This window comes from Brassica napus, chromosome A9 (genome assembly GCF_020379485.1).
Source record: "Brassica napus cultivar Da-Ae chromosome A9, Da-Ae, whole genome shotgun sequence".
NCBI classification, from domain to species: Eukaryota; Viridiplantae; Streptophyta; class Magnoliopsida; order Brassicales; family Brassicaceae; genus Brassica; species Brassica napus.
Window position 1 is genome coordinate 31794374 of NC_063442.1, and position 13502 is coordinate 31807875.

The 13502-nt window shown below is 28.8% G+C and overlaps 1 protein-coding gene across 4 annotated transcripts; it reads left to right on the forward strand.

Annotated features, from left to right (window-relative positions):
* The first annotated feature begins 8298 nt into the window (after nt 1-8298).
* LOC106453538 lies at nt 8299-11686 on the forward strand. 4 transcript variants are annotated; one of them, XM_022691799.2, is made up of 14 exons: nt 8299-8399; nt 8623-8714; nt 8875-9123; nt 9261-9461; nt 9552-9643; nt 9732-9854; nt 9947-10057; nt 10149-10256; nt 10362-10427; nt 10525-10636; nt 10798-10866; nt 10959-11071; nt 11266-11361; nt 11456-11686. In XM_022691799.2, the coding sequence occupies exons 2-13, from the start codon at nt 8634-8636 to the stop codon at nt 11342-11344; spliced, it is 1404 nt and encodes a 467-aa protein (XP_022547520.1). In that variant the 5' UTR covers nt 8299-8399; nt 8623-8633; the 3' UTR covers nt 11345-11361; nt 11456-11686. The 4 variants fall into 4 exon arrangements, with proteins under 4 accessions (XP_022547520.1, XP_013751232.1, XP_048596948.1 ...); XM_013895778.3 differs by having other exon boundaries at nt 8878-9123; XM_048740991.1 differs by lacking the exon at nt 8299-8399 and having other exon boundaries at nt 8450-8714.
* The last annotated feature ends 1816 nt before the right edge of the window (nt 11687-13502 follow it).

Here is a 13502-nt window from a genome sequence, read left to right on the forward strand (position 1 = left end):
AATCTCCATAGTCTTCTCATGCTTTCCACCATCTCTTCTTCTAAGTGAGGTGATTCTGTTTCTTACCAATTTATCCAGCTTTACGATCAGGCAAGAGGATAATTGATGAGGTTCTCCAACTCTTCTTTTGTTTCTTTCCTGCCAAATAGCATGAGCAACAGCTTGAAAGCAGTATCTCAGTAGAAAAGTCTTAACTCTTCCATTTAGCCCATTCACTACACTTTGTAACACACTGTTCCATTGATAAGATCTTCCCCCTCCCACGATATCCTTTATAGTCTCATACCAGACTTCTCTTGAATAGGGACATTCAAAAAAAAAGGGCTCCTTTTCATTTAAAATTATATATATATATATATCAAGTACTCCTTTACATTTTTTGTTTAGGATTTTCGGAAAGAAAAATACTACTCCCTCCGTTCCTAAAAGATATATGTTCTAGAAAAAAAAATTTGTTTCAAAAAGATACATTTTTTACCTTTTCAATGTATGATTTTATGAAAAATTATAAGTTTCAAAAAAATTAATGATGTTTATTGAATTTCTATTGGCTAAAAGTTATGGAAAATTGTTATTCACAAAAAGCAATGCATATTTAATGAGTTTTCTTAATATATGTGAAAAGTCTATAATATGCATCTTTTAAAAACAGAGGGAGTATCATATAACTTTTTACAATTATCTTATGTTTAAAATTTTAGAAAAATTAAATTGTAATCAAATAATTATTTCTAGTTACTATTAAATAAGTTTAAAAAATACTATTTATATAATTCGTATCAATAATAATTTTAAACGGAGGGATTAATTTTTAGTATCATGTTCATCATCAAATTCTCTTTTAAAAACATTACCAAATAACTTTTTACAATTTTATTTTGGTTAGAAACTAAAAATATGATACAAATCTCTTTTTTTGATGATTTTTAAAAAATATATCAAATATTCTTTTACAGTTTTTAAGGTTTTAAAAAATGAAATTAATATTTATAATATTTTAATTTTTTTATTTTGTTTAGGATTTAGAAAATTAAAATAAAACTACTATCAAATAATTATTTCCAGTTAATATTGACTATTTTTAAGTGCTACTATTTTCAAAATTCATTTTTTTCAATATCACTACTATTTTAACAATTTTTATTTCTTAATTAAATAATTTGTATTATCATGTTTATCATTAAAATTTTAAAGTGAAAATTACTATTAAATAGACTTTTACAATTATCTTTTATCAGGATTTTTTTTAAAGAAAAAAAATCTTATTTGGTGAAGATTAAAAAAGAAAAATTATTTTACAAATCTCTTTGATTTAAGATTTTAGGAAAAAAAGTTATTTTCAGATAACGGTAGATTTTTATTGACACATTAACAATCTATTTGGCTCATGTCACAATCATATCGGATGAAATATTTGAAGTTAGTTTTGGTTTATAATTTTTAAAACACGAATTACCAATGAAAAAAGGTAAGTTAGTTATTTATAAGAAAAATAATATTGTTTTTACTATTTTATTTTATTTAGACATTTTAAAAAAGGAAACTTACTTATTTTATAATTATTTTTCTTTAATATTTTTCAATTAAACATTTGTAAAAGTTCATTCTTTTTACAATTATTTACTTGTTTAAGATTAAAAAAAAAATTACTATCCAATAATTTTAACCATATATAATTGTAGGCGACTATGTAATAGTAATTGTTCATTTCCAAAATCTTAAAAATAAACATTAGAAAATATTTTTGTAATAATAACTTTTATTTTCTAAATTTCTTTTAAATCTAAAAAAAGGAGATATTATATTTTGACACATGTCACAATCTTAGAAAATTTATTGACATATGTCACAATAATGTTAATTAGCAACTTTGAAGAACCAAGTTTTATATAATAAGATATAATATAATTGTAAGAGACTATGTAATAGTAATTGCTATTTTCTCCAATCTTAAAAAGAAACATAAAAGAATATCTTTGTAATAATAACTTTTATTTTCTTAATTTATTTTAAATATTTAAAAAAGAGATATTATATTTTGACACATGTCACAATCTTAGAAAATTTACTGACACATGTCACAATCCTGTTAATTAGCAACTTTGAAGAACCAAGTTTTATATAATAAGATTTTTTTGTTGCATCCCTTATATATATTAAATGAGAAACATCACAACATTGTTTTGTATACACGTGTCACCATGAGGATGAAATTCAAAATTCTTAGAGAAAATATGTTGGTTTATCTTAACATACATTATACTAACTATTAAATTGATAAATAGCGTACAAAATAATATTCTCGCACTCTCTTTAAATAAAAGCTACGGAATTTCCTAATATAATTAACGTTTACATGACAATTAATGATTATGAATAATAAATATTTGATAAGAATTTTAGTATCTTAGATCTTTTTTTTTTAATTTTATATTATTAAAAGATATTAAGCAACCACATTAACCATATGATAAAAAAATATTTTTTTCTTATACGTTATATTTTTAATTTTTAAAATGATTATAAATTACTAAAATCGTTAAATGTCTCACACTAAAATTTTGTGATCAATGGTTTAATTGTTTTGGTAATAACAAGATACAAATGATCATAAATTGTATCAATATGACTAGACATTCATATTATATATTAATATAGTTTAAAATTAAATTATATAACATAAAAAAATACGTAAATATGATAATTTATAAATTTGTATTTAAAAAGTATTAAAACCTTAATATTTTAATTTTGCTATTTGCATTCAAAAAATCGCACATTAAAAATTTTGTGTTTATCATATGAGTATGATTCTAAATAATAAATATTTATATTAAAATATACTATATATCTATATCCATGTCATTGAAATTTAGTTATATACTATATAAAACAAATAAAATAATTGTTTTTATTTATTTACCAAAAAAGTATCATAAACAAACAAGATGTATTATTTTGATTTATGTGCTTAGTCTGATTTAATTATATACATAATAAATAAACGAATACAAAATAAGATGTATATTGAACTTAATATACAATTTTAAGTCAAAATAATATAATTTTAGTATCTAGATTGACAATTTATGTAGTAAATTTTTTTTTGTCCTTTATCCTCTTATAAAATAGATGATTCATTATATCTTAATTAATATAGTCAAAAATGGGAGGGATCTCACTGGATCAAGGATTTAAGAGGATTTGATATTTTTTTCAAATCCCTTCTTATTGTATATATCATGAATAAATTATATATGAAATCTAAGCTTATTGGATTAGTCATTTGTATAAGTTCTCTCAAATTTTATCTTTTTTAAAAAAAAATGTATTTTGTCAATAAAATATATCAAAATAGGATTCGGTTGAGTTTGGATGATATATATATTATTATCTGAGAAGTGAATTTATGGATTCTTCATACTCTCCATAATTTTATATTTCGTCATATTTTATGTCACTAAAATTAGATTTGTCATATTCTCCATGATTTTAGATTTAGATCAGCGCTTTCAAAGTGCTGGCTATTTTCGTTGATAAATTTATCACCCTGTTTGTTGTTCACTAATATGTTCAGGTTTGGGCGTTTGGTTCTCAGTTCGGTTATAATTTTTTCGGTTCATTTTTGGTTCGGTTGTATTTTTTAGCTTTTTGGTTTAAGACATATGGGAAAGAAACCTTTCAATTGTTTATAAAATATGGGTTTTGTTTTTGGTTTGATTCAAATAACAAAGTTAGGAATCTGAGACTATTTGATTCGGTTTCGGTTTCTTGGATAATTTTGAATAATTTCGGTAAAAATAGAATTTTGATTTTTGTAGATGAAAAATTAGGTAACTTGGTTAAATTCAAATATTTCAGATAAAATATTCAGGTGGTTAGATTTTTGGCAAATTTGGATATTTCTCTTAAATATTTCGGAGAAAAATTAATAAGGATATCCGTTTTATTATTATTTCAATTTATAAGTAATTAGAAAAATCATATTTATTAATGATTTTTATAAAAGAATATATTTAGAGAAAAAAATCATATTGATTAATGAATAAATCATTTAATTTTTTTAACAAGTATTTCAGCATTTATAAATAAAAAGGCATCTTAATAATTATTCAAAATCATTTTGCATAGTTGTTATATATTTTATTGAAAACTATTTGTAAATATATTTTTCAACAATATCATGAAGTTACAAACATGATATTATTTACACTAAATAGTGGTAATATCGGTAACATTAACGTGTTGGGATTTTGTGATCAAGGTATTGGAAGCGCAACAATTCCCGCCTATGTTCATCTCTTGGATTACTGAGTGTATTTCTTCACCTAGGTTCTCGGTTGCCGTCAATGGTGAGCTAGCTGGTTTCTTCCAGGGCAAAAAGGGTCTCCGGCAAGGCGACTCGATCTCTCCCTACCTGTTTATCGATCTCTCCCTACCCGCTCTGTTCATCTCCTAAACTCACGCACTTATTGTTTGCCGATGATTTACTGGTCTTCTCTGATGGATCTCGTGCTTCAACGGTGGGAATCAAATCTGTCATGAGGAATTTCAAGGAGTGGTCAGGGCTTGACACAAATGAAACAAAAACAGAGATCTTCTATGGTGGTTACACTGATATACAAGCGTCGGTACTGAGTGATCTATCTGGTTTCAAGCGTGGGGAGTTTCCAACTAGGTACCTGGGTCTGCCTTTAAGCCCGAAGAAAATTTCAGCGGCAACCATGCAACCCTTTGTGGACCGTATAACGGCAAAGCTTCACTCATGGACAGTCAAAGTCCTTTCTTTTTCGGGTAAGGTTCAGATGATCACTTCAGTTATTTATGGCATGGTGAACTTCTGGAGTTCAGTATTTGTACTTCCGAAATGGTTCTACGCCAAAGTGGATTCTCTGTGCTCGGGTTTCTTGTGGAAGAATAGCACTTCTTCGGCGGCTGCGGCAAGAGTCTCTTGGTCGTATATTTGCAAACCGAAAACTGAAGGAGGATTGGGCATTAGGAGACTAGAGGAGTTTGAGATGGTGTTCAGATTAAAGAGGGTCTGGCTATTTTTCTCTTCCTCAGGGTCTTTATGGGTTCCTTGGCTGAAAAGCAACAGATTTAGAGACAGGAGTATTTGGCTTATCAATGATGCACCGAGGTTCTCAAAGACCGTGAGAAGCATGCTAGACTTGAGGCAGCAGCTCCATACTTATCTCCGTTGCAGCGTTGGAGATGGGAAAACGGCTTTGTTTTGGTATGATTATTGGACGGAGTTGGGTCCGTTACATCTACTTTTCGGAACCTCAGGTCCTGCAGATCTCAGGATTCCCTTTAATGCTACTGTCTCGCAAGCTGTTCGCAATGGTCACTGGAATTTACCACCGGCTCGTTCTGAGAATGCTGAGACCTTACAAGTTATACTATCAACATTGGACGTCCCGACCGATGAGAAAGGTAGCGATGTATACTTGTGGAGAATTCAGTCGGGTGGATTTGCTGGCTCCTTCTCTTCTCGAGTTACATGGGAGAGGCTTCGAAATCCCAGTCCCCGTGTCCCATGGCACTCGGTTGTTTGGTTTAAAGAGGAGGTGCCTCGTTGCTCCTTCATTACTTGGACTGCTGTTCTCAAAAGACTTCCAACTAGAGACAGATTGATTTCTTGGGGATTATCACTTCCACCAGGTTGTGTTTTGTGTTCTGTTGCTGATGAATCTCACTCTCATATTTTCTTTGAGTGTTCGTTTGCTACTGCTGTTTGGAATCGTTTTTGTGGCAGGTACTTGGCGTCTCCACCTTCCTCTGTTGCAGCAGTGGTCGATCGTTGCCAGCTCCTCCAAGGACCTCATGCTACAAGGGCTGTAGTAGTTTTCAAGCTGTTAAACCAAGTCATTATCTACAACCTATGGCGGGAAAGAAATGCTCGAATCTTCAAATGCGTGACGTCGACTCAACAGGCTTTCTTCAGGGTCGTGAATTGGTGCATGAGGGATAGGCTATTGTCGCTTCCAGCATTGACTGCTTCCTCTCCTTCCCTTCTTGAGTTGTATTTCTGGTTTGTATCCCCTTATAGTTAAGCTACCCCATTGCTACCTTCTCTCTTTATTTTCCTCCTCTGCTCTCTCTTTTTTGTAATAAGTTGTGTTTCCACAACATTATAAAACTCAGAAAATGGTTATAAATCTTAACATTTAGACCCAAAAAAAAACATTAACGTGTTGGTCAATCCTGCATGGAGGTATGGGACGACCCAGCACAGAGGAGATGATGCCTGGTCAGCAAAGTGAAATTCCAGCAATGACGAAGATGGAGGCACAACAGGCTAAGAGCATCTCCAAAAAGACTATATATTTTAGAGTTTGCAAAACTCTAAATTTGAAGTTTCAAAGTGTTTTTCTCCAAAAACAAAATTTCAAACTTAACTTCAAAATTATTTGTATTTTACACCATGGTCCTTATATTTGTTATAATTAATATAAATCCATTAATTTTTATAAATAACTAGCACATATATAAAAATATTAAAATAATATTAATTAATAAAATATTACACTAAATATATAATATTATAAATAGAAATACATAAATAAATATTAAATTACAAGCAAAATACCGCATTGTTCTATAAAATTATTACCGTAATGCTCCATCTTTAGTTACACAAAATTTGTTAGACAATATTGTAGAAATTTTGGAGGTTCTAGAGAAAATTTACTAGACTATTAGTGATGTTGTAATATTTAAATTTGTGCAATAATTATTTCTTCATGCATCTTTAAAAAAAGATTTTTTAATTAAGTTTATTTTTGTAATATTCTTGTTGTATAATTTTAGTTTAAAATATTATAAACCTGATTTTAAAATTTTATTTAATTTTATGTGTAAAATTTGAATTTATAAAAATAAATTTAAAATATTTATGATATGTAAAATTTAAGGACTAAAACGATAAATGAAAAAATACTTAAGAACCATAAATATGATGTTTAATTAATTATAAGGATCAAAATGCAAAAAAAAAATGAGACTTCAAATTTGAAATTTTGAGTAGTGAAACTTCAAATATGAAGTTTCACTTCTCAAAACTCTAAATTTGAAGTTTTGAAGTTTTTTTTTGTAGAACAAAAAATTCTATATTTGAAGTTATAGAATTTCTTTTAGAGATGTTCTAAGCATGAAGTCGTCGAAGACTATGAAACAAGGGTTTCCTCACAGAGCCGTCCTAAAACTTGATGTGGCCTAAAGCTCAATAAAAATTATATGGTATTTTACATAAATACAAATGGAAAATAGTAATATAAACAACCCAAAAATGCTTAAACTCATTGAATATGGTTGAATCTGTGATACAAATGTGGCCCTAAAATTTGTTATATATCTTGTGGCCTAAAGCATGTGCTTTACTTGCCTTATAACAAGGACGGGTTTGGTTCCTTCCTTAGCTCAGTAGACAGTAGCCGATGACAATTTTTTTAAATCTTCTAACTTAAAACCAATTGGCGGTAATTGGATTTGCCCAAATCCTTTATATATTACTCAAGTCTCTTACATATTTTCAATGTGGGATTTTCTATCCAACAGTCAATAATGTCAAGAGAGATGATTCCATGTATTAATTTGTTTTATGTTGTACTTTTTTATTTTTACTTGTTTGATATGAGACGATGATGAAAATCACAAATCGTGTTATTTGTATACCATTTTCCAATAAAATTACCCTATTTTAAAAACTTCTTAAACGTAAGTTTAGTTAGAAGTTTTCCCCTCTAAATATAACATATTTTCAAAGCTTAATCATTTTCATATGTTTATCCTACCATTTTCATTTATTACCACACATTAATTAACTTAAAAAAACTTCCAGATTGGGTATTAACTAATCATCCACAGAAAAGATAATACAACGTTCTATTGGAAGGCTTACTGTAAAAGAGGTTTTAGAAAACCAGATTTTTCTTACTTTAGAAAGAAAAAAATTCTTCTTTTTGTTGTGTTGTAAAAAATAAAACGTACTGAGTTGAAGTTTATAAAAGTTAACAGTATTAATTTGAATTTCTTCGAAGCACTTTTTAGAATAAAAATCTGTCAGTATTTCTCTAATTATAATTACATATCCAGATGTTGCTTTGTGAACGAACCAAATATCTCAACTATGAAAATAAGAGGAAAAGTATCATAAGATAATTTAGTAGTTAAAATATCAGAAATGTAGTATTCAATTTTGCCGGATTTCATATAAAAGTTAGATTTTGCACCAATATATGTAAAATAAAAAATTATCAATGCTGAGCTATTTTTTCTTTCTTATTATGACTGTTTCAGATCTTGACAATCAACCCTCAGATTATATATAAAGACATGCTGATCACTGTCCACACCCTCTCAATTTCTGACATATTCGCATTTGTTTCTGTAGAAAGGTAAATTTCATTTGTCACACAGTTTTAAAGAGGATATAGCTTCTCACAGATTCATTTACATCTAGTTTAATATATATATATATATATATAAAGAAGCTTCACTAAGACCGATGCCCAAAAGCTGTTCTCGTAAAATATTCATGCAAAAATTTTACTCTCATAGTTCATAATCCATCTTCGATATAACTTCTTAAGGCTTAAGGTGTGATTGTGAAAATTGCAGTGTTGTTAAGAATGGCTTCAAACGACGATCTTGAATTTTCTTTCGAAGCCAATTCCTTCTTGGATTCGCTAGAAACTTTTAATGCTGTCACGGTATGCTTCTTCATTTCAAATGAGATGAAGTCAAGCTCTCATTCTACTAAATTTCATTTTCAACCAAATATTCAATATAGAGATCTCTTCAATATATTGGCGTTTCATCATATATGGCTTCTGCTTTGGACTAATTATTTTTTTGTACATATATATATAGCAGCATCAGGAAAATCCTTCGTTGTTGGCTTTTCAACATGAGCACCGTGAGATGGTTCCATATGTCCATGTCTCTGCTGCCACAAATGATGTATATCCACCATCATTGATAGAAAATCCGAACACTGATCAAGAGACATTAACAAGAAATCCAAGCTTTGATCAAGAGAGGGTAACACAAAATCAAAGCTTCCGTCATGTGGACGATTATTCTAGATCTATCAATGCATTACAGTTATCTCCCAACGTGGTATGAACATAACTTAATTACTATGACACCTCTTTCACTAGTTAAAACGTATGATTTATTTATATTTTCTAAAGAACTTATACAGTAACCATCTTCTCTACCAAAATTAATGTATACTAATCTCATAAAATATGCAGCCATTATGTACATTCCCAAATGGCCAAAGAGAAAGTATCTACAGTGGAAACTGTTTGCTAACCTCGGCCAATAACGCGATGATGAGCACTGGACTACAATCAGTTGGTTCACAACATGGATACGTAAACCAAAGCTATCAACAACCTTTGATGTCGCAAACAAATCACCACCTCTTTAACGATCCATATGTTTCACAAATGGTATAAATCTTGTATAACATTTTATCATTATTAAGCACAGATCATTTAAATATGTATATATTCAAGTTATTCAATATTATGCTAACTCAGATGGAAAGTAATGCACAACAAGTGGAGAGAGCTAATGGACTTACAAATTCCAATCCTATTTATGGCCTTCGAGATCATCGCGTTCCTCCTTTGTATATACTTCAATTTACAACATGTTACTGTCTCTTTAGATATTTGCAAAGGCTTATAACTAACAATATTAATGCATTTATCTATCAGTGGATGCAGCTTTCAGGGAGAACGGCATAATCTCGACTCAATAGTTGAACAACTCAAGCATATTCCTGGAAATGATCAGATGCAACAACCTGAAACGTCCAACAGGCATATTCCACCATACGTGTAAGAAAACAACGTATTTTGGGTTTTTATACTAATCATCCACATTTTAATTAAACGTAATTGTGTTTAACTAATCTGTTAAAATATTTTAGGGAGGCTTTGCAAAGCAATCAACTCCAGATTCCTTATGTGTCGTCTGCAAATACTATACCTAATCCAGAGTATCGTACTCCCATGATTTCAAACAACCAAGTCCTACAAACGTAGCTATAATGATTGTCTTTATTATTTTATTTTATACATACACTTAAATCATATTATCTTACGATTGAATAATATTATGAATGTTCACAGGCCGGAAAACTATCCAACCTTTGCGCAGACGCCATATCAACCTGATCCACTTGCTTTTAATTTCCAAAATTCAAGCTCAGTTAAAACTACTCGTCGAGCCCGGGGGAGGTGACATCCAGTGACATCATTATCTTACAAAACAAATGTTTGCTTAAGTTTTTCTTCTATGATCTAATGTTTTAAGTGATGATTTTTATTCTCAAATTTTATTAGGCCGAGGAAAAATCAAATTCCGTTGCCTTTGGTACCTACAACTCAAACGATTTTAACCTCTCCCAGGTACTTAATTTCTCTACTATAACAACATCTTTAATGGTTAGCTTCATGCATTTAAGTACGTGCTAATACTGCATATATCATACTCTTGTTAATGTAGACATTATGGCACACAAGATAAGGGAAAACAACCTATTACAGCAAGGCCGCCTCTTAATCCAAGTCTCTACGATCAATGTCAAAATTCATACACAAACACAATGATCCAGCAAGTGAGATTTTTTTTTTGGGTTGAATCTTTTGTAAAATGAGAAATACAACCACTAGAAAACAAGGTCCTTTTATCTTATTTAACATTTTACCACTAGAAAACAAGGTCCTTTTATCTAATACACACTTTGGTATTCTCAACTTTTGGTGTCTAATACTGCAGAGTGGAGTTATGAGGCAACGTAGTATTTATGATCAACTCGAAAATGAATGCTCATCTTTTAAAACAAGGGTACGTACACACATGCACTCTCAAATACGTAATTTATTTTCTCGAAGCATAAAAAGTTATGAGAGTGTGAATTAATCACATAAATATTGCAGAGGATCATGGTCCCATTTAAAGAGAAATCTATAGCAGATTCATCAACGGCTTCCTTTTGGCAAGATGGAAATTTGCGTTCATCAAGTGCTGCAGGCAGTAACCATGAAGAGAGGTTTGTTCATTCAAACTGTAAATATATTAACAAATTAATATTTTTGCAATTGCTTAAGGACACATACGTAATAAGATTTCGACTTTTTAATAAAAAGGTAGTAAGATTCGGTTAGTTTCTCGGTAAAATCTTAAATTCAAAGCTTACGCTAACAGTTCGAATATTAATTACTTATACTTTACTTCTTCTTTCAGGCCCATAAAAAATACAATGTATGATCCATTGTACGCAGGTGTTGGATTACCCATTGATCCTCATCTGAGGCTCTTTTAGTTAACTTTATTGAAATGGTAATTATCTCGTATATTTTACCAAGTCATTTAGGATCTGTATATATAATACAATATATACATTGTAATCTTTTGTGATTTTTCTCCTTTTCAGGACAACATATTTTGCATGTTTGAAGAATTCATTATGATGGAAAAGTATTTCGAGACCATCCCTCCAGATCAACCAGCTAGAATATATACAATAGTTTGTAATCTAGTGGTTTATAATAGTATTGTCAACATATCACTATCAAAATTTACATTCGGTAGTGGGCGATTTGTAGAAAGCATGCATGTACTAAATAGAACTAGCTATAATATAAAAATCTGAAGTAATTTACCAGCGTTGTTGTGTGTGCATGGTCTTAATATATGATACTCTAATTTATGGATATATACGAGTAAACAAAAAGAAGAAATTATAGTCTTCAAGGGAAGAAATGGCCGGAGCAACAATGATGGGTCGATAAAGATCCAACTAAACAATAGAATGGACCCTAGAAGAAATTATAGTCTCTCATGCGGTGGTCCTTCGTTATCCAAAAAAAAAATACGAAAGACTAATGTGATCAATAATCCGACAAGTAGTTTGTAATAATTAAAAAAGTACTATGCTGAATTACTAATTGGAATGCTAATTTTGTTTATGTGGTAGTTTGAGAATCAATTAAAAATTTTGTTAGTCCAAAACTAAATTGTTAGGAAATGTTACATTATATAGTATGTCCATTAAGGAACTATTTGTTTATCAAATTAAAATTATTTTATATTATTTCCTTAAATTTAGATTCATATAATCATATCATTTTTCCTTTTCGTTCATATTGTTTCTATGATGGTTACCAGTCAAACCCTAGGTTTAATGTGATCAATAATCCGACAAGTAGTTTGTACTAATTTAAAAAGTATTATGCTGAGTTATTATAACGTAATTGGAATGTTAATTTTGCTTACGTGACAATTTGAGAAACAATTGAAAATTTTGTTAGTCCAAAATTAAATTATTAAGAAATCTATACTATTAAAGCAGGATCATATTGTCATAATTACCTTAGGGGCATGTTTCCTTCACTAACATTGCATGTTTCATTAAGGGCAATTAAGTAATATTAATAACAAATCTATATTGGATCATTATTTTTGGATCCAGCCCAAATCAAATCTCTCTTGTACCATTTGGGCCTATTAAAAAATCAGATTCAATTCTCACTTTTTTTTTCCTTTGGGCCATTGAGTCCAAGTTCAAATAATTTTTTTTCAACTATTCTTAATTATTATTTTTTTTTTCTTAATATAATTTAAGCATTCATAAAAATAATTGAATTTTTTTATTGAAAAGTATAAATCTTTATTAAAAGTATATAATTTTTTAATTAAAATATTAACCCCATAATAAAATTAATTTATCAGAGTTATACCAACTTAATTCATTAAAAAAATAAAATTTAATTTTTTAACATAAATAGTCATTTAAAATGAAATACGATAAATAAAGATAAATTTTTGAAGTCTTTTATAAAATAAAACACAAATGTATGAAAATGTGACATTTACTAAATATTTGTCAATTGAAAAAAAAACAAAAATAAACCCGCGCTTTGAAAGCGCGGGTCAAAATCTAGTGGTATATTATATAGTATGTCCATTATGGAACCATTTATATATCAAATTGAAATTATTATATATTATTTCCTTAAATAAAACCTACAGAATTACCTAATGTGATTAAGATATATATGACAATTAATGATTTTAAATAATAAAGATTTGCTAACAATCTGTATACTTTCTATCATTTTTTTTAATTATTAATTATTAAAATAAATTACATAATAACATTAATCATATAATAAAATTTAGATTTTTTTGTATATGTTGTATTTTGAATTTTTTAAAACGAGTATAAATTACTAAAACTGTTAAAATTCTCACATAAAATTTTGTTGTCAAGGTTTTAATTTTTTTCTATAATAAGATACAATGATTATAAAATCATATGAATAGATAATTTTATTTTAATAGGTGTTTATGTTAATATATATTTTATATACATATATATATATATATATTTCATATCGATTAAATTAAATTATACATCATATTAAAATACATACTTATATTTTGATATTGAACATACATTGAAAAGTTAATATTTTAAT